Here is a 20,218-nt window from a genome sequence, read left to right as displayed (position 1 = left end):
TCTATGGCTCTAACCCGTTACGTGATGACATGAGATTCTGCCAGGTGCTGTGGTTTCCTCCCACAGTCCAAAGATGTGCACGTTTGGGTGGATTGGCCATGCTAAAGTACCAATAATCTCCAGGGATGTGTGGGTTAGGCGCATTAGCCAATGGAAATGTAGGGTTACGGGGATAGGATAGGAGGATGAGTCTAGGCGGGATGCTCTTTGGAGGATTAGTGTGGACTTGTTGGGCCAAATGGCCTGTTTCCACACTCAAAGGATTCTCTCGAAGTATGTAATAAGTGAGCTGAGTTAGCTGCTTGTTTCAGGTCTTGGGACGAAACTGTAATGAGATAAAAAAAAGTATCGCTAAGCAACTGTACAGAGTGTTATTGTAAATAGCACCGGTTATAGCCATTGTTCATTGGACAGGCAGCTTTAACATGGATTCGGGTGACTGCTCCGAGACCTCGGAATGTCTTTCAGGTTGATATGGAAAGTAATAGAACTGAATCTTTCTTTCTGATATTCATAATAAGCCTGCTTTGTAGTAGTTTTCTCTCTTTTTTTTGTGTAACAAGTGTTTTGTGTTCTTTTGTTAAAAGTACACGAGCAGCCTCTTCTGAATATGTTCAGCAACTGATCACTGTAAACCAAAATTATGGTGTATCAAATCAAACCAAATCTCTCTCTGTGATCTGACTTGTCCAGTACCACCATCATCAGGGTTTGTAACAAAAGTTGTAAGGTAATCATGCCTTAACAGATGACTAGAAAGAACTGAGCAATCGTTCAGGTTTGAGCTCTTTTTGTCAGTCGTCATGCTGTTTTGTATGTTTGTCTTCATGTTTTAAAGGCTGGCGTTTAGAACATTCTGATGGAGGAGGTCCGAGCGTAAGATTCTAATCCACCACAGGCTTCCCCTTAAATAACTAATAAATGTAGAATATGACCCATTCAAAACAGAAATAGCTCAGCAGGTCCAGCAACAGCTGTGAGGAGCAAGCATAGTTGCTGTTTAGAGTGCCTCCTCTTCAGAGCAGGACTAAAAGAACAAAGTACAGTACAACACCAGGAACAGGCCTTCTGGCCCACCAAGACTGCACTGACACATGATGCCTTTCCAAACTAAAAACCTTTTCCCTTTTATGCAGACTGGAAGAACTGACTCTGCTTTCTCTCCACAGATGCTGCCAGACCCGTTGAGTTTCTCCAGCGATTTTGGTTTCTGTTTCCGATGTCCAGCCAGAGGAAACAGATCTTCAGACCCGCAGTTCTGGGTGCTTTATTAGAGTGTAGAATATGAGCAGTCGTGTTGATATTCAATCTCGCTGTGCTGTTGGAATGGTCCTGTCACCTTGTTTACCGTCTGATCCCATGTCTTTGTTTTGTCAGGCTTTTTGGAGAAAAATCGAGACACGCTTCATGGAGACATCATTCAATTGGTCCATTCATCCAAGAATAAATTCATCAAACAAATCTTCCAGGCTGATGTAGCCATGGTAATTAACATTTTTTTGGTGAATTTAATTGTGATATTTATGTTCTGCAGTGTCTTTAAGTCCATTCAACCAGTTTTTTTCAGTAACAATCTTAAGGGGAGATTATAATCAATTCAACAATGTTTTCTTTTTATCATTCTTGAGATGTGAGGTGAGGTGGGAATGTCGGTGTTTATTGCCTGTTGCTAATTGCCCGGGAGAAGGTGGTGTGGATTGTTCTGTCTTGGCTGCTTCTAATTTGTTGTAACAATTTTTATGCAACTCTGAGTGGCTTGGCCAAGCCAATTCAGTGGGCAAAGGCAATCTGACTGCTGAGTCCCTAGGCAAGATTCCTGTTTTTTTTAAAAAAAAAAGGAAATTCATACATGGGATGTGTGTGTCACTGACAGGATCACATTTATAGCCTGTTCCTAGTTGCCCATGAGATGGTGGGGGTGAGCTGCCATCCGTATGGGTCTGCCTACAGCACAATGTTGTTAGGGAGGGAATTCCAGGATTTTTGCCTATAGATCGTGAAGGAACAGTAGTATATGCATCTGTCTCTGACTATCGGTGTGAGCGACCACCATACCAGTCCTTGAGAAGATGGTGTATGGCATTCATGTTGAGAATGCGCACCATTGTGTCGTGTGCCATTATCAATGTACTAAATGGGACATACTTCAATCAGATCTAACAGCTTAAGACTGGGCATCCAGGAGGCATTGTGAGCCATCTACAGCAGAATTGTAGTCAACAACAGTCTGTATTCTTGTGTTCTGGTATATCCCCTGATCATCCGTTGCCACCATCAGGCGTTCAATGGACGGTGCAGGATGGCATACTAGGAGCAGTGTTAGACATACCGAAAAATGAGGTGTCAACCTGTGAAGCTTCCAAACTGGACAACTCCAACTATATGTAGTAAATGAAGGATAAAGCCAAGTGATTCCACAACTAATATAAGTTCTAAACTTTTGAGGTTATGCTGCATCTCGGAATGAATGGTGGTCAACGATTAAACAACTCTCTGGAGGAGGAAGCTCCACAAGTAATGGAAGAGCCCAGCACATCAGTGCAAAAGATAAGGCTGAAGCTTTCGCAGCAGTCTGCAGTTGGAAGTGTCAAGTGGATGATCTATCTCCTCCAGTGGGGTCCCTCAGCATCACCGATACCAGTCTTCAGACAATTTGGTTCACTCTGTGATGTCAAACAGTTGGAGGCACTGCTTATACAAAGGCTATTGGCGCGAGAAACATTCTGGCAATAGTACTGAAGACTTGTATTCTAGAACTTGCTGCACACCTAGTCGAGCTGTTCCAGTCCTGCCACAATAGTTGGCAGACCGTGGAGAAAATTACCAAGAATAGCCCTGTATGTAAAAAGCAGGAAAAATCCAACCCAGCCAGTTACTGCCCCATCAGTCTACAATCTATCATCAGTAAAGTGATGGATGGTGTCAGCAACAGTGTTATTAAGCAGCACTTGCTCAGCAATAACCTGCTCAGAAACTTCCAGTTTGGGCTCTGCCAGGGCCACTCAGCTCCTGACCTCATTACAGCCTTGGTTCAAACATGGACAAAAGAGCTGACTTGCAGAGGGGAGGGGAGAGTGACTGCCCTTGACATCAAGGCTGCATTTGACAGTGCGGCATCAAGGAGTCCTACCAGAACTGGAATCGATGGAAAACACTCAACTAGTTGGAGTCCTACGTGGTATATAGGGACGTGGTCGCAGTTGTTTGAAGTCGTCATCTCGGTTCCAGGACATCACTGCAGGAGTACCTCAGGTTAGTGTCCTAGGCCCAACCATCTTCAGCTGCTTCATCAATGACTATCCCTCAATTTCATGGTCAGAAGTGGAGATGTTTACTGACACAATGTTCACCTCCCAATGTGGAACAGACTGTATGTCCAAATGCAGTAAGAGTTGAACAATATCCTGACTGAGGCTGATGTGTGATGAGAAAGTTATTTGCTACTATTGTTTGAGATGGCCATTGCTTGATACATGACAACAGAATCCAACCATCTCCACTTGACATTCACTGAATCACTCACCAACAGCAACTTTGGGTTTACAATTAATCAGGAATCCAACAGGATTCGCCATTTAAATTCAGTGGCTATAAGAACAAGTTAGAGAAGGAACTGTGCAGTGAGTAACTTGCAACCTGACTCCCCAAAGCCTGTCCATCCTCTAGAAGGCACAAGTTACGAGTGTGACGGAATACTCCCCATTTGCCTGGATGGGGGCAGCTCCAACTACACTCTTTGCTCGACACCATCCAGGTCTCGGCCACCTGCTTGATTAGAACTCCACCCACCATCTTGAGCATTCACCCTCGTCACTGCTCACTTCTTTTGAGATTGATGCACAGAGACAATAGTGTGTACCACCTACAAGATGCACTAAAGCAATTTCAGACTCCATAACATCTACCAAACCCATGGTAACTTCCATCGAGGTTGACTGACTAGAACAACAGATGTGAGAACACTACCCCCTGAAAGTTCCCTTCCCTTCCAAGTGACTCTCCAAACTAACTTGGGAATATATTGCCGTTCCTTCACTGTCACTGGGCCAAAATCATGGTACTCCATCCCTAAGGGTTCTTTTGGATTATCTCTATACTTTTGACAAAGTAACAAAGAAGATTGAGGGCAGAGTGGTAGATGTGATCTATATGGACTTCAGTAAGGCGGTCGACAAGATTCCCCATGGGAGACTGGTTAGCAAGGTTAGATCTCACGGAATACAGGGAGAACTAGCCATTTGGATACAGAGGTAGAAGACAGAGGGTGGTGGTTGAGGGTTGTTTTCAGACTGGAGGCCTGTGACCAGTGGAGTGCCACAAGGATTGGTGCTGGGACCTCCTACTTTGTCATTTACATAAATGATTTGGATAAAATTGAGGGACAGTTAGTAAGTTTGCAGGTGACACCAAAACTGGAGGTGAAGTGGACAGCAAAGAGGGTTACCTCAGATTACAAAGGATCTTGACCAGTTGGGCCAATGCGCTGAGAGGTGGCGGATGGAGTTTAATTCAGATAAATGTGAGGTGCTGCATTTTGGGAAAGCAAATCTTAGCAGGACTTATACACTTAATGGTAAGGTCCTAGGGAGTGTTGCTGAACAAAGAGACCTTGGAGTGCAGGTTCATAGCTCCTTGAAAGTGGAGTCGCAGGTAGATAGGGTAGTGAAGGCAGCGTTTGGTATGCTTTCTTTTATTGGTCAGAGTATTGAGTACAGGAGTTGGGAGGTCACGTTGCAGCTGTCCAGGACATTGGTTAGGCCGCTTTTGGAATATTGCGTGCAATTCTGGTCTCCTTCCTATCGGAAAGATGTTGTGAAACTTGAAAGGGTTCAGAAAAGATTTACAAGGATGTTGACAGGTTTGGAGGATCTGAGCTACAGGGAGAGGCTGAACAGGCTGGGGCTGTTTTCCCTGGAACGTCGGAGGCTGAGGAGTGACCTTAAAGGTTTATAAAATCATGAGAGGCATGGATAGGGTAAATAGGCAAAGTCTTTTCCCTGAGGTTGGGGAGTCCAGACCTAGAGGGCATAGGTTCAGGGTGAGAGGGGAAAGATATAAAAGAGACCTACACAGAGGGTGGTAGGTTTATGGAATGAGCTGCCAGAGGATGTGGTGGAGGCTGGTACAATTGCAACATTTAAGAGGCATTTGGATGGGTATATGAATAGGAAGGGTTTGGAGGGATATGGGCCGGGTGCTGGCAGGTGGGACTAGATTGCGTTGGGATATCTGGTCGGCATGGACAGGTTGGACCGAAGGGTCTGTTTCCGTGCTGTACATCTCTATGACTCTCTGTAGACTGCAGCGCCATCTGGAGTGTAATTGGAGATGGACAATAAACCATGCCTGTGTCCATGTCCCAATTTAAAACAATAAGCCCTGTCCATAGGATAACCCTGTGGCTATTTTCTCAGAGTCTGGTTGCATTCAAAACCAGTCTGACGTTTTATTTTTGTGTCCCGCTCCGACTCCGCATTCTGCCACAGAGGGTTGTGTCTCATACTGACCGTACTTTGGCCTTTTGAAAGGGGTCCACCAGCTGATTGAAGGCCCAATTTGATTTAAGTAATGATGAGAAATTGAGGCTTCCTGTATCTCCTTCGACCCTCTCCGCCCAACCAACGCCTATCCCAGACCATCCTCTCTGCATCCGATTGGGAAAATTTGCCGATGGAGCCATTTCACTCTGTTCTCAGTCAGACGCTGATAAAAGCTGTATCACCGTGGAGCAAATGTGCCAGAATTATACATCGCTTTGCTGATTCAGTTGTGAAAAATGTGATCTGTATCAATCTGTGGGTAAAAATGAGCACCGGGAGCTCTGAGGGAGTTGATGGGGGTGGGGAATGGAGTGTTCTTCATTCCTGTTTCCTGTAGGAAACGTCAGGAACCTGTTGCAGAGACATTGGGTGTGCTGTGTAGAATCTTTCTATCTTTTTAAAACAAGAGGTTGGAACGTTGTGGGCACCGTTCCCAGTATTCCAGATGTGTGCTTCTAATCTGTTGCTTCAGTGTGCTCTTGCCAGAAGCATCTGTCATGTTTTAAGGCTTAATCAGATGGGGAATCATGGGTTGATGGGAAAGTGGATGTGTGGAATGTCGGATCGGCCGTGATCCCACTGAATGGCAGGGCAGGCTCAAGGGACTGAATGGCCTCCTTCTTCTGTTCCTCTTTCAGCGTGGTCTTATAACACCCCAGTTCCTGTCACCCCCTCCCTCCAAACCTCCAACGTTTTTAGAAATGGAACTAAAATGAGGGGAGAAAACGTCACCACCTTTTGGTGGGGAAAGGAAAGTTTCCCCAGGAGGTGGGCAGAATGGGACCTTTAGGGCAGACGTGAGGCTTTGTTTTTTTGTCGGAGTTGAATTTCCGAAGGTTCACGACTCCTCTGAAGGGCTGTGACAGCCAACCACCTCGAGAATTCGACCTGAATCCCCAAAGGCTTTGGGGGGGGGTCACTGGTCACTGGTCTGTATAACTCTGGCTGTTAGACCAGGTCATGTTTCCAATGCCAGTGAACCCCTACAGGAGAGAAGAGTGTGTAGGAAGACAGTTGTTGGAGTAAGATAACTCCTGATGAACTCATTGACAATGCCATGTTGAGAAATGGTTCCCTTTAAAAATGGCCATTCTTACTTTCAAACCTCTCCTGAACTTTGTAACCTCCTCCAGCACCACCATTCTCTGATCTCTTGTTTCTCCAACGCTGGCTTTGTGCACATACCTGGTGGGCGGCACGGTGGCACAGTGGTTAGCACTGCTACCTCACAGCGCCCAAGACCCGGGTTCAGTTCCCGCCTCAGGCGACTGTCTGTGTGGAGTTTGCACGTTCTCCCCGTGTCTGCGTGGGTTTCCTCCGGGTGCTCCGGTTTCGTCCCACAGTCCAAAGATGTGCATGTCAGGTGAATTGGCCATGCTAAATTGCCCCGTAGTGTTAGGTAAGGGGTAAATGTAAGGGTATGGGTGGGTTGCGCTTCGGCGGGGCGGTGTGGACTTGTTGGGCCGAAGGGCCTGTTTCCACACTGTAAGTAATCTAATCTACATGGCTGCATTTTTTTCTTTTGTCGCCTGTCTTTCAGCTTCCTAGACACCCCAGGTTCTAGAATTCTCTCCCTGTACAGTCCCCTCTCATCTCCTTGTTTTTGAGGGTATGTTCCCTAAAGCCCAGCTGCTTGACCAAGTATTTGGTCATGTGCCCCAGTATAATCTCTTATATTCTGTTCCCTTTATAGGGAGGGTAGGCAAAGCGAGGGAATACACCAATGGGGGGGTATTGAGAGAGGAAGAGGAAATGAGAGATCTTGGTGTCTGTGTCCCCAGGTCCCTGAAGGTGCCAGGACAGGTTGAGTTAAGGAAGGAAAATGGGATGTTTTCCTCTATTGGCTGAGGTAGTGAATACGAGAGCAGGGAACTGTAGACCCTGGGTAAGACACAGCTGGAATTCTGTGTACAGTTCTGGTCACCACATCACTGGAAGGAGATGATAACTCTCGAGAGGGAGGTTTACAAAAATGTTGCCAGAGCTTGAAAATTGAGGGAAAGCTTGGATTGGCCAGGGTTGTTTTGCTCAGAACGGAGGGGTGACTTCTTTTAAGGGGTTTTGATCGAATGGTCAGGGAGGACCTATTTCTCCGAGCAGAGGGGTTGGGGGCATGGGTTTAAGGTGATTAGCAGAAGGGTTAGAGGAAAAATGTTTTCACTGGATGGTAGTGAGTGTCTTGAATTCTCTGCTCGGGGGGGGGGGGGGGGGGTGATGTTGAGGTAAAAACCCCCAACACATTGGAAAGGAACCTGGCTCTGCCCTGATGTGCTAAACCACCAAAGGGCTGGGAAGTGGGATTAGAACAGGCAGCTAGTTTTTTCTAGTACAAACATTGACAGGTTGAATGGCCTCTTTCAAACTTACTACTTTGCTTCGGTTATTGTTGTGAGAGACCATTTTTTAAAGTAGCCCAGGGTCATTTAATGCCATTGAATGTGATACACAAATGCATGTTGTTGCAAAATAAAGCCTGTTCTCTCCTTGTTCCTTCCAGGCTACTTCCTCTTGTTTGATAGAATTTAAACTTCTTTTTAAAAAAAGATTACATAGCTTAGGGGTTAATGGAGATGACCCTTCGATGGCTGCAGCAGCCAATGCTCTGAGGGAAAGTGTCTCTGGTTGTATCATTGCTTCCTGTGTTGTTTTAATTTCCATTGTCTCGCTCGTTCCCAGGGAGCAGAGACTAGGAAGCGCTCACCAACCCTCAGCAGCCAGTTTAAACGCTCGCTGGAGCTGCTGATGAGAACTCTCAGCGTCTGTCAGCCTTTCTTTGTCCGCTGCATCAAGCCCAACGAGTACAAGAAGTCCATGGTAAGTATCTCCGAGCCGCTTCGTCTGAGCAAAACAGCAGGAGAATGTGAATTGCTGAGCTCGGCTAAATCAATGCTGAGTCGCTTCCCAGGGAAGGAGGAGATAGTTGTCAGCACAGGAGCTAGTGAGGGGAAGAAACCTTTTTTTTTATACAAGTTATTAACCGTTCATGGAGCAGGGTGTACTTAAAAAGGATCCAAACATCAAAGGGTTTCCAATTTTTTGTTTTTGTTAAAAATACACATGATAAATTGCTATTCTATTCAAAATGTAAAGTAAATTCCAAATGCAATCTGTCTCCAGCTTGGGGGCTGGCATTGTAATAAAACTGAAAGAATTGTCCTGCTTGATGTCTAGAGAGGCTTTGTTGGAAGCCCTGGATTCAAGTCCCACTTGCTCCAGAGGCAACTAGTGTGTGGGCAGCTTGACCGTTATCATTTTAAAGGCTTGTAGCACCATGTTGATGTCCCTCTGTCTGAGCCAGAGGGTCCCAAGGTTCACATCTCGCTGCCCCCTCCTCGGTGTGTTTGCTGTGGAGATGTGTCGTGTCATATAAAGATCGTCGTCCTACTCCGAGGACCATGGGGCTGCTCTCTCTCCAGGGAGAGTCGGCTGGTGGTGAGTTTAACCCAAGGGTGTACCCTCTCCTAACTGACCCAGATCTCCCAGCGTCTTTCTCTGCTGTGCAGGGTTTCCGCAACATGCTGAGGATAAAGACCAGGAAGAACAACTAGTGGATTTGCCCTTGCACAATGTGATAGCCCACAGTCCCTGAGGGTCCCGGAGCTCAGGCAATGGGAGCTAGAATCACTCGTAGGATGGCAGATTTCCTTCCCTAAAGGACATTAGTGAACCAAATGGGGTTTTTTTTCTCTGACAAATGATAGTTTTATGGTCACAATCACTGAGACTGGCTTTTAATTCAAGATTCAACAGTTAAATATTAAATTTCTCCAGCTCCCATGGTGAGGTTTGAACCTGTCACCAAAGCAGGAGGCTGGACCTCCTATTATTTGTCACATAACTACTACACTACCACCTCCCCAGCGAGTGATGTGCTGTTAATTGAAATCTCAATGTTTATAATCTGGTCACCTGAGATTCTCACATGTGATCTTCCCTTCAAGGGTCATAAGTTCGTCCCCGAGTGAATAGTGAACCTGAGGATTGTGGGTACTTTCCACCCCATTGCTTACCCCCCCTCCCTGCGCTCTAGCGATGCCCTGGTCCCAAGTAGCTAATTGGAAGAGGAGTGAATCCTGAGTGTCTTCCTGATCCATACTGCATTGTCTGTTTTGCCCATTGGGGCCTATGTTCATTTGCTGGTATCTCTTTGTTCTCGGACAGTTATTTGACCGGGAGCTGTGTGTCCGACAGCTGAGGTACTCTGGAATGATGGAGACCATTCGGATCCGACGGGCTGGCTATCCTATTCGCTACACCTTTGTGGAGTTTGTCGATCGTTATCGGGTACTGATGCCTGGAGTGAAACCAGCTTACAAACAGGTAAATATTCTTTATTTCTTCCCTGTGTCCTTTCACTGAAGTTCTCGTTTTGCATTTAGATTCTTTGGTCTGCTGGCAAGGTCCAACATTTATTGCCAATTCCTGAGCTGCCTCCATGAGACACACTCTGGTCCACGTAGTGTAGGTGCCACTGAGGTGGAGAAGACAGCTATGTCCAAGGAATTTGTTCCATGACACAGATGGAATTGCTGATTTTTGTGTTGTCCATGGGCAGTAGGACCATGGAGTGATCTTTGTGATGTCACATGCTGCGCATCACTGGGTATAAATATTAGGGTGGGAGGAGTTCACACTTTCTGGAAGAACACTGAAAAGTGCACATCGCCATTGTCCCAGATAACCGTAGGCTTCTCTCTCATTACAGAGAGAGAGGGATGGCTGGTGGAGAGTTTAACTTGAGGGTTGGTGCCCCTCTGGTGAGGGGTGCAGTTGAGATTACTAGGCCTTTATTGTGAAGTCTGCTGGGATGGGAATTGAACCCACACTGTTGATGTTGCTCTGCATCACAAACGAGCCATCCAGCCAACTGAGCGAATGGGAAAAGCAGGTTTCATTACAGCTGTCTACTCTCTGGAAGACGTCCTGAGGGCACATGGACATGAGGATCCATCATCCCTAACCTGATTTAATAAGAAAGAGCTGGTGTATCTGTGATAATCGTGTGCAATAGTCTTCAGTATTAATGTATAATAACGAGTGCTCCTTTTTGAAGGTTGAGTCTTTGCCTACTCCTCAGCCAGTCTACCTTGTGAGCCATCAAGCCACTTGATAGAGTATTTGTGTCACAGCTGAGATGATGCTCCTGTTCCCTGGCTATCTGTAACCTGGCTAGTGTTTATTTCACGTTATACAGTATGGAAATTGACCCTTCGATCCAACCCATCCATGCCGACCAGATTTCCCAAACTAAATTCGTCCCATTTGGCTGATATCTCTCTAAACCTTTCTTCTATCTGTCCAAATGCCTCTTTAAATGTTGTAACTGTACCTGCATCCACCACTTCCTTTGGCTGCTCATTACAAACTTACAAACCACCCTCTGTGTGGCAAATGTTGCCCCTTGGGTCCATTTCTTAAATCTTTCTCCTCTCTCCTTAAAACAAAAAAATGCCGTCTAGTATTGAACTCCCCTACCCTAGGGAAAAGACCTTGTCTGTTTATCCTATCCATGCCCCTTACGATTTTATTAATCTCTCGGGTCACCCCGCAGCCTCTGACACTCCCAGGGGAATAAAGGCCCAGCCTCTCCTTACAGCTCAAACCTTCCAGCCCCAGCAACATGCTGGGAAATCTTCTCTGAACCCTCTCCAATTTAATAAAAGTCCTTCCTAAAGAAGTGCAACCGTTTCCCTCTCCTAAATTTAAAAACCAAACTAACTGCTCTGAGGAAGGGTCACTGGACCCAAAACGTTAACTCTGCTTTCTCTCCACGGAGGCTGCCAGAGCTGCTGAGCTTTTCCAGCCATTTCTGTTTCTGTTTTCATTGCTCGATCTTGCTCTGCTGCTTCCCACACGTGTCTGTCCTCCAGGTTAGCTGTAGCCTCCTGTGTGGTTCTGTTCCTTCCACCGTGAATCCTAGTGCATTGTCTTTGATTCTGAAATAAAGACAGAACATTCTGGAAACACTTCGCTGCTCTGGAGTACATGCCCAGCCTTTGGATAATTAGGTTAGATTTCCCTACAGTGTAGAAACAGGCCCTTTCGCCCATCAAGTCCATACCGACCCTCCGAAGAGTAACCCACCCAGACCCAGTTCCTTCTGACTAATGCACCTAACACTACGGGCAATTTAGCATGGCCAATTCACCTGACCTGTACATCTTTGACTGTGGGAGGAAACCAGAGCACCTGGAGCAAACCCACGCAGACATGGGGAGAATGTGCAAACTCCACACACAGTTGCCCAAGGCTGGAATCCCACGTGGGTCCCTGGTGCTGTGGGGCGCCACTGCGCCGCCCTGTGCCATGTAGCAAGACTTTTTCACTCCTGTATTGTTGCACAGATTTTACTGCCTGCTCTGTTGCTGATATAACAAGGCGAGCTTGATTTTCAAATTCTTGGCCACTTTTCCTCTCTCAGCAGCAGATGAGATTTTTGTTTGTTTCAACAAATATGTTAATTTATACCATGATGCCAGTTGAGGACACTGGGAGAAGTTACCACTAATGATGAATGGGGTTTCTTATTGAGAGAGGTTGAACAGGGTTGGCCTTTATATAAGAATCTTGGATCAGTTCTCGGGGGATTTGACGGGAGATTTGGAGAGGTTGTTTCCCTTTGTGGGAGAGCCCAGTAACAGAAGGTGTAATCTGAGTAAGGGGTCAGCCATTGAAGACCGATGAGTGCAGTGAATCTGTGGAAGTCTTATCCCAGAGAGCCATTGAGATTGCCTTATTAAGTATATTCAAGGTCAAGAGAGATTTTTAAGTATAGAGAGAGTCTAGAGGTTTTTTTAAGTTTCCTCATGGGATCTGGACGTCTCTGGCTAGGCCAGCATTTGTTGCCCATCCCTGATTTGGGGAAAAGGCAGGAAAGTGGGGTTAAGGATGATTAGATCAGCCATGATTTCATTGAATGATGGAACAGACTTGATGGGCTGAATGGCTTCCTTACCAATGTTTTATGACCTATATCCATTGGGGTTTAGACAAATGAGAAGTGATCATATTGAAACATGTAGGACACCTTGAGGGTTTAGATGCTGAGAAGATGTTTCCCCTTGTGTGGTATTCTCTGCCTCATGGCAGGTCAAACTTGTAGCAGCAACAATGTCCACTGTGGGCAGCTCTGGACGTCCATCACATCTGGAGTGGGCATAGGCATCCATCCTATTGGCACCAATCTGGCGATCTATGGAGTCCACGCAGCTGTAGTAACACTCTTTGATGCAGGTAGTGTCCTGGAGCCATAGAGCAGAGAAGATCCAGTTTCTCTCCATTCATGGAGAGGGCATCTGACCAGGAATTCTGCCACTCTTACATGGTGTCGTTGGCGACATTGGAAGGATTCCTAGTTTGATGCTCGACCTGCATAGCCACATTAGGAATGCACCTTCAGGAACTGTCAAGGTGTTGAGTGGGACCTGAAGCTAGAGATTCTAAATCAGAAAGTCAGAAATATCCGGATGAGTAGGCATTTGGCCCCTACTATTTTATAAAGTCATGGCTGATCCATCAAGGCCTAGACTCCTCTTTTCATGCCTATTCCTCGTTGCTCTCAACTCAATAGTTCAAAAAATAATTTACTGCCTTAAATGAAGAAGAGCAGCACGGTGGCTCAGTGGTTAGCACTGCGACCTCAGTGCTAGGGAGCCAGGTTCAATATGTGGAGTTTGTATGATCTCCCTGTGTCTGTGTGGGTTTCCTCTGGGTGTTCTGGTTTCCTCCCACAGTCCAAAGATGTGCAGGTTAGGTGAATTGGTCATGCTAAATTGTCCATAGTCAGGGGTGAATACGGGGAATGGGGCTGGGTGGGTTATTCTTCAAAGGGTTGGTGTGGACTTGGGCTGAAGGTCCTGTTTCCGTACTGTAGGGAATCTAATCTGATCTAATTATTCTATACTCTAATGAATAAAGGTCTAACCTGTTTAGTCACTCTTGATATGACAATCCCTGCATCAGCTGAGTGAATCGCTTTTTGAACTAATTCCAATTATGGGTATCCTTTCTTAAATATGGGGACCAAAACTCTACAGTACTCCCAGGTGTGGCCTCACCAACACCCTGTACAGTTGGAACAAGACTTCCCTGTTTTTAAACTCTAAGCCCTTAGCAGTAAAGGTGGAAATGGCATTTCCCATTTTAATTGCTTGCTGCACCTGGATGATAACTTTGTATTTCATGCAAACAGCACCCAGATCCCTCTGTAAAACAGAGACACTTCCTACTGCACCCACCAGACCTTCACCATCCAGAGGTGAAAGTGAGGACTGCAGATGCTGGAGATTAGAGTTACATAGAAGAATACAGCGCAGTACAGGCCCTTTGGCCCTCTATGTTGCGCCGATCCAAGCCCACTATCCTCCATATGCCTATCCAATGCCCGTTTAAATGTCTACAAAGAGGGAGAGTCCACCACTGCTACTGGCAGGGCATTCCATGAACTCACGACTCGCTGAGTAAAGAATCTACCCCTAACATCTGTCCTATACCTACCCCCCCTTAATTTAAAGCTATGCCCCCTCATAATAGCTGACTCCATATGTGGAAAAAGGTTCTCATGGTCAACCCTATCTAAACCCCTAATTATCTTGTACACCTCTATCAAGTCACCCCTAAATCTTTTCTCCAATGAAAACAACCCCAAGTGCCTCAGCCTTTCCTCATACGATCTTCCTACCATACCAGGCAACATCCTGGTAAACCTCCTCTGCACCCGTTCCAGTGCCTCCACATCCATCCTATAATATGGCAACCAAAACTGCACACAATACTCCAGATGCAGCCGCACCAGAGTCTTATACAACTGCAACATGACCTCAGGACTCCGGAACTCAATTCCTCTACCGATAAAAGCCAGTACGCCATATGCCGCCTTCACCGCACTATTTACCTGGGTGGCAACTTTCAAAGATCTGTGTACATGGACACCAAGATCCCTCTGCTCATCCACACTACCAAATATCCTACCATTAGCCCAGTACCCCATCTTTTTGTTACTCTTACCAAAGTGAATCACCTCACACTTAGCTACATTGAACTCCATTTGCCACCTTTCTGCCCAGCTCTGCAACTTATCTATATCCCGCTGTAACCTGACACATCCTTCCTCACTGTCAACAACTCCTCCGACTTTCATATCATCCGCAAACTTGCTCACCCAACCTTCTAGCCCCTCCTCCAGGTTATTTATAAAAATGACTAACAGCAATGGTCCCAAAACAGATCCTTGCGGAACACCGCTAGCAACTGCACTCCAAGATGAACCTTTACCATCAACTACTACCCTCTGTCTTCTTACAGCCAGCCAATTCCTAATCCAAACCTCCAACTCCCCCTCAATGCCATACCTCTGTATTTTTTGAAGTAGCCTACCATGGGGAACCTTATCAAACGCCTTACTAAAATCCATATACACCACATCTACCGCTTTACCCTCATCAACCTCCTTCGTCACCTTTTCAAAGAATTCAATAAGGTTTGTGAGGCACGACCTGCCCTTCACAAAACCATGCTGACTATCCTTGATCACATTATTCCTATCCATATGTTCATAAATCCTATCCCTTACAATTCTCTCTAAGACTTTGCCCACAACAAGTGAGACTCACCGGCCTATAGTTATAGGATTATCCCTACTCCCCTTCTTGAACAAGGGAACCACATTTGCTATCCTCCAATCTTCTGGCACTACTCCTGTAGACAACGAGGACATAAAAATCAAGGCCAATGGCTCTGCAATCTCCTCCCTTGCTTCCCAGAGAATCCTAGGATAAATGCCATCAGGCCCAGGGGACTTATCTATTTTCACCCTTTCCAGAATTTCCAACACCTCTTCCCTACATACCTCAAAGCCATTCATTCTACTTAATTGTGACTCAATATTCACATCGGCAACAATGTCCTGTTCCTGAGTGAATACCGACGAAAAGTATTCATTCAGTGTCTCCCCAATCTCTTTAGCCTCCACACGCAACTTCCCACTACTATCCTTGACTGGACCTATTCCTACCCTAGTCATTCTTTTATTCCTGACATACCTATAGAAAGCCTTAGGGTTTTCCCTAATCCTACCAACTAAAGATCTGTCATGTCCCCTCCTTGCTGCTCTTAGCTCTCTCTTCAGGTCCTTCCTGGCTACCTTATAACTCTCAATCGCCCCAATTGAACCTTCACGCCTCATCTTTACATAGGCCGTCCTCTTCCCTTTAACAAGGGATTCCAATTCCTTATTAAACCACGGCTCCCTCACATGACCCTTTCCTCCCTGCCTGACAGGTACATACTTAAGGACACTCAATAGTTGCTCCTTGAACAAGCTCCACATATCAATTACGCCCTTGCCTTGAAGCCTACTTTTCCAAGCCACGCATCCTAAGTCATGCCTCACCGCATCATAATTTCCCTGCCCCAAGTTGGAAGTATGGTGCTGGAAAAACACAGCAGGTCAGGCAGGAGAATCGAAGTTTCGGGCAAAAGCCCTCCATCAGGAATGAGGCTTGTTGGCTGAAACTTCGATTTTCCTGCTCCTTGGATACTGCCTGACCTGCTGTGCTTTTCCAGCACCGCACTCAACTCCCCTATCCAGAATTAAGGGCATCGTTTGAAGATGAAGATCTCCCATTTAAGATGGAGATGGGAAAGAATATCATCTGGGGTTCATTTTAATCTGCAGAGGTTTTTTTTATTTCCATTGAGAGCAGGAGAGGTTGGAGAGTGAATTAGTGATTGGTTGAATAAGCTCAGGCGGAGTTAGAGAAAGCTTAGCTTGACAAGGGAATGACGAGATGTTAGGAGTTGTGGGGCTAGGCAAGAAGGTGCCATTAAAGCCACATTGAGATCGGCTATGATCCTACTATGGCAGAATTAGCTTGAGGGGCTGAATGGCCTCCTACTCCCAATATTATCTCACTTGCATGTGCTCCTTGCTGGTCAGGTATGTCAACTTGACTGCCTTGAGGCTTGACTGTGATGACAAAAATATTGTTGTTTTCAGAAGTCAGTCCCTCTGTCTCACATGCACCATGCTGTAGTGAAGACTTGGTTAAGATTACTCAGACAAACCTGGAATGGGGTGAAGCAGAGTGGCTCAGGGTTGGGGGGTGATCTGATACCTCCCCACCTACTGATGCCAGGTCTCAGTATGTTCTGGAATCAGGGAGGGGCGGGGAGAACAGTTTTCATTCAATTAGTAAAACATTTTCTTAAAACACCACCTTCTCGCTTGCCAGGGAGATCTGCGCGGTACATGTCAACGGATAGCAGAGGCAGTTCTGGGACAAGATGGAGACTGGCAGATCGGAAAGACGAAGATTTTTCTAAAGGTGAGTTTAACAAGTTAAATAATTCTATTGTCGATGTGGGAGGGGGCAGCACAACGACAGTAGGAGTTTACCAGACAGATTCCTCTGATGGTGTATGAAGAGACTGGATCGGTTCAGACTGTGTACGCTGGAATTTAGAACAAGCAGGGGAAATCTCTCAGAAACCTAATCAGGTTCTAACAGGATCAGACCGGGTGAATGCAGAAAGAATGTTTCTGATGACTGGGGAGGTAGAACCAGAGGGTCACGGTCTAAGATATGGTGTAGGTCAGATATGGAGTATCTTGATCAGATTGGCCAATGGCCTGAGGAGTGGGAGATGAAGTTTAATTTAGATTAATGTGAGCTGCTGCATTTTGGTATGGCAAACGAAGGCAGGATTTACAGAGTTAATGGTAGGGCCCTGGGGTGTGTTGCCAAACAGAGACCATGGGGGGGCGGTGGGAACAGGTGCATAGTTGCTTGGAAGTGGAGTTGCATGTAGACAGGGTGGTGAAGAAGGCTTTTTGGTATGCTCACCCTCATTGGTCAGGACATTGGCTATAGAGGTTTGGACATCTGTCGCAGCTGTACAGGACATTGGTGAGGCCAGTTTTAGAATACTGTGTACAAATCTGGTCGTCCTTCTCCAGGAAGTATGTTAAATTTGAAAGGGTGCAGAAAAGATGTTGCTGGGACTGCAGGGTTTGAGCAATAGGCCGGGACTATTTTCTATGGAACACCAGAGGCTGAGGGGTGTTGTTTTTAGAGGTTTATGAAATCACGGGGGGCATGGAGAAGGTTAGTGGCCAAGATCTTTTTCCTAGGCGAGGAGAGTTCAAAGCAGAAAGGTGTAGGTTTAGGGTGAGAAGAGAAAGACTTACAAACAACCTGAGGGGTAACTTTTTCACGCAGAGGGTAGTACGTGCGTGGAATGAGCTGCCAGAGGATGTGGTGGAGGCTGGTACAATTACAACATTTTAAAAGATGGGTTTATGGATAGGAAAGGTTTGAAGGGATCTAGGCAGAGTGCTGGTCAGTGCAGTTGGGCTAAAGGGCCTGTTTCCACACTGTGGGGAACCTCATCTAATCCAATCCATAGAAGTTGGGAGGTCATGTTGCAGCTGTACAGGACATTGGTTAGGCCACTTTTAGAATATTGCGTGCAATTCTGGACTCCTTCCTATCAGAAAGATGTTGTGAACCTTGAAAGGGTTCAGAAAAGATTTACAAGAATATGCCAGAGTTGGAGGATTTGAGCTACAGGGAGAGGCTAAATTGGCTAGGATGTTCTCCCTGGAGCGTCGGAGGCTTTATAAGGTTATAAAATCATTTAAGGGCATGGATAGGGTAAATAGACAAGGTCTCTTCCCTAGGGTGGGGGAGTCCAGAAATAGAGGGCATGGATTTAGGGTGAGAGGGGAAAGGTATAAAAGAGACCAAAAGGGCAAGTTTTTCATGCAGAGGGTGGTGAGTGTATGGAATGAGCTGCCAGAGGAAGTGGTGGAGGCTGGTCCAATTACAATATTTAAAAGACTTCTGGATGGGTATATGAATAGGAAGGGTTTAGAGGGATATGGGCCAAATGCTGGTAAATGGGTCTAGATTAATTTAGGATATCTGGTGGGCATGGACGAGTTGGACCGAAGGGTCTGTTTGTGTGCTGTACATCTCTGACTCTAAATGGAACTAGATTAGATTGGGATGTGTAGTTGGTGTGAATGAGTTGGACTAAAGTGTCTGTGCTTTATGACTTTGACTTTTTGAGGAGAAATTTCTTCACCCAGAGAGTGGTGAACTTTTCCATTTTAAATTTTTTTTTTTCCTCTCAGCGAGTCTGGAATGCACTGCCTGCAAGTGTGGTAGAGGCAGGTTCAATCGAGGTAGTCAAGAGGAGGTTTGGATGCGTTTTGTTTTTGGGCTGGTAATGGTGTGCAGGGATATAGGGAAAAGAAAGGAGATTGGCACTCTGTAATGGAATGGGAGCAGGTAACAGTTCAGTAAGTCTGTGGAATTCTCTACCACAGGAACAGGTTGATGCTAAGAAGGAGTTAGATGTAGTTATTAGGGTTAAAGGAATCTGAGGATATGGAGAGAAAGCAGGAACAGGGGACTGAGTTGGTCGATCAGCCATGATTGTTGTTGAATGGTGGAACAGACCTAAAGGACTGAATGGCCTCCTTCCACTCCTATGTTGCAGTGAGTGCTGCCTGGCAGTGTTTGCACTCCTGGCTTCCAAAGCATTCCTGAATCTGACACATCCTTCTGTAAGAACCCAAAGTAGCAAAGTTGTCTTCGGCTGGTCCAACCATCCTTTTGGAGCCTCCAGCTGGTAGTTACCTGGAGCCAGGAGCGATACTCCTCAGCTTTCTGATGGCTGATAACATTGGAATGTTGACCTAACTGGCAGGAACTAAATAAGAAACACCACCTTCCATTGTATTTCAATATACCCTGTCACGGCCACCAGAGATCCCAACATGTGTAACAGCTGATGAAGTCTGGTTGCTGTTGGTAATGCAGGAAATATAGCAGCCATTTTCACACAACGAGCTCCCAGGAACCGCAATGTGACAAATGACCAGGCAATTGGTTTGTGATGCTGATGGATGGGTAGGTCCTGGCAATAAACCCCCCCTTCTTTGCAGTAGTGGTATGGGATCTTTTTAAGCCCAGTGAGGGTAGACTTCGCTGTTGGTCAATAAGATGCTTCATCCAATTATCTCTTCCACTTTGTTCTTATGGCGATTGAGAGGGATTTTTCCATGTTGTACTTAGGTGAAATGTACTAAAGAGATGAAATCTGTGTGTATACCATATTCTGAAACCGGAGAGTGAGGAGCTGCCAGTTGTTTGGTGAGCAGTGTGGTCTACTTGAAACGAAATGTAACTAATGCATTTCAGAATCTCAAATGTTCTGGTGTAGAGGAAGACCAAGATGGGAGATGCTAGCATCGTGGTAATGCCAACAGGCTAGTCATCCAGGGACAAAAAAAATGTGGTGCTGTGAACATACAGCCAGTCAGGCAGCATCCTAAGCCCCCTTCCCCCTCCATGTTCCTGATGAAGGACTTCTGCCCGAAATGTCAACTCTCCTCCTCGGATGCTGCCTGACCTGCTGTGCTTTTCCAGCGCCACACATTTTGACTCTGACTGCCCAGCATTTGCAGTCCTCACCTTTCCCCTACTCATCCCGGGAGCCAGGTGAACACTTGGGTGTCAGGGGTTCCGGTCCAACCGCAGTGACTGACGGAACTTGCATTCAATTAATATATCTGGAAAATAAATCTCGTTTCCATGGTAGTTGTGGAATTATCACCGATTGTTGTTAAAACCCATCTGGTTCACTGATGCCCTTTTAGGGAAAGTAACTGC

The 20,218-nt window shown here is 46.0% G+C and overlaps 1 protein-coding gene across 4 annotated transcripts in view; it reads left to right on the top strand.

Annotated features, from left to right (window-relative positions):
* The window catches only part of myo7aa (myosin VIIAa), a 194,659-nt gene that overhangs the window by 74,021 nt on the left and 100,420 nt on the right, over nt 1-20,218 (top strand). For all 4 annotated transcript variants that reach the window (XM_087988417.1, XM_087988416.1, XM_087988418.1 and 1 more), the window contains exons 14-17: nt 1,378-1,484; nt 8,217-8,354; nt 9,702-9,860; nt 16,772-16,864. In XM_087988417.1, coding sequence (XP_087844543.1) covers nt 1,378-1,484; nt 8,217-8,354; nt 9,702-9,860; nt 16,772-16,864 — 497 coding nt within the window. The remainder of the gene's footprint in view (nt 1-1,377; nt 1,485-8,216; nt 8,355-9,701; nt 9,861-16,771; nt 16,865-20,218) is intronic.

Source organism: Chiloscyllium plagiosum, unplaced genomic scaffold (assembly GCF_037043375.1).
Source record: "Chiloscyllium plagiosum isolate Xiang-an unplaced genomic scaffold, Cpla_swu_hap1 HiC_scaffold_6, whole genome shotgun sequence".
NCBI classification, from domain to species: Eukaryota; Metazoa; Chordata; class Chondrichthyes; order Orectolobiformes; family Hemiscylliidae; genus Chiloscyllium; species Chiloscyllium plagiosum.
This window is presented reverse-complemented; position numbering and strand designations above follow the sequence as displayed.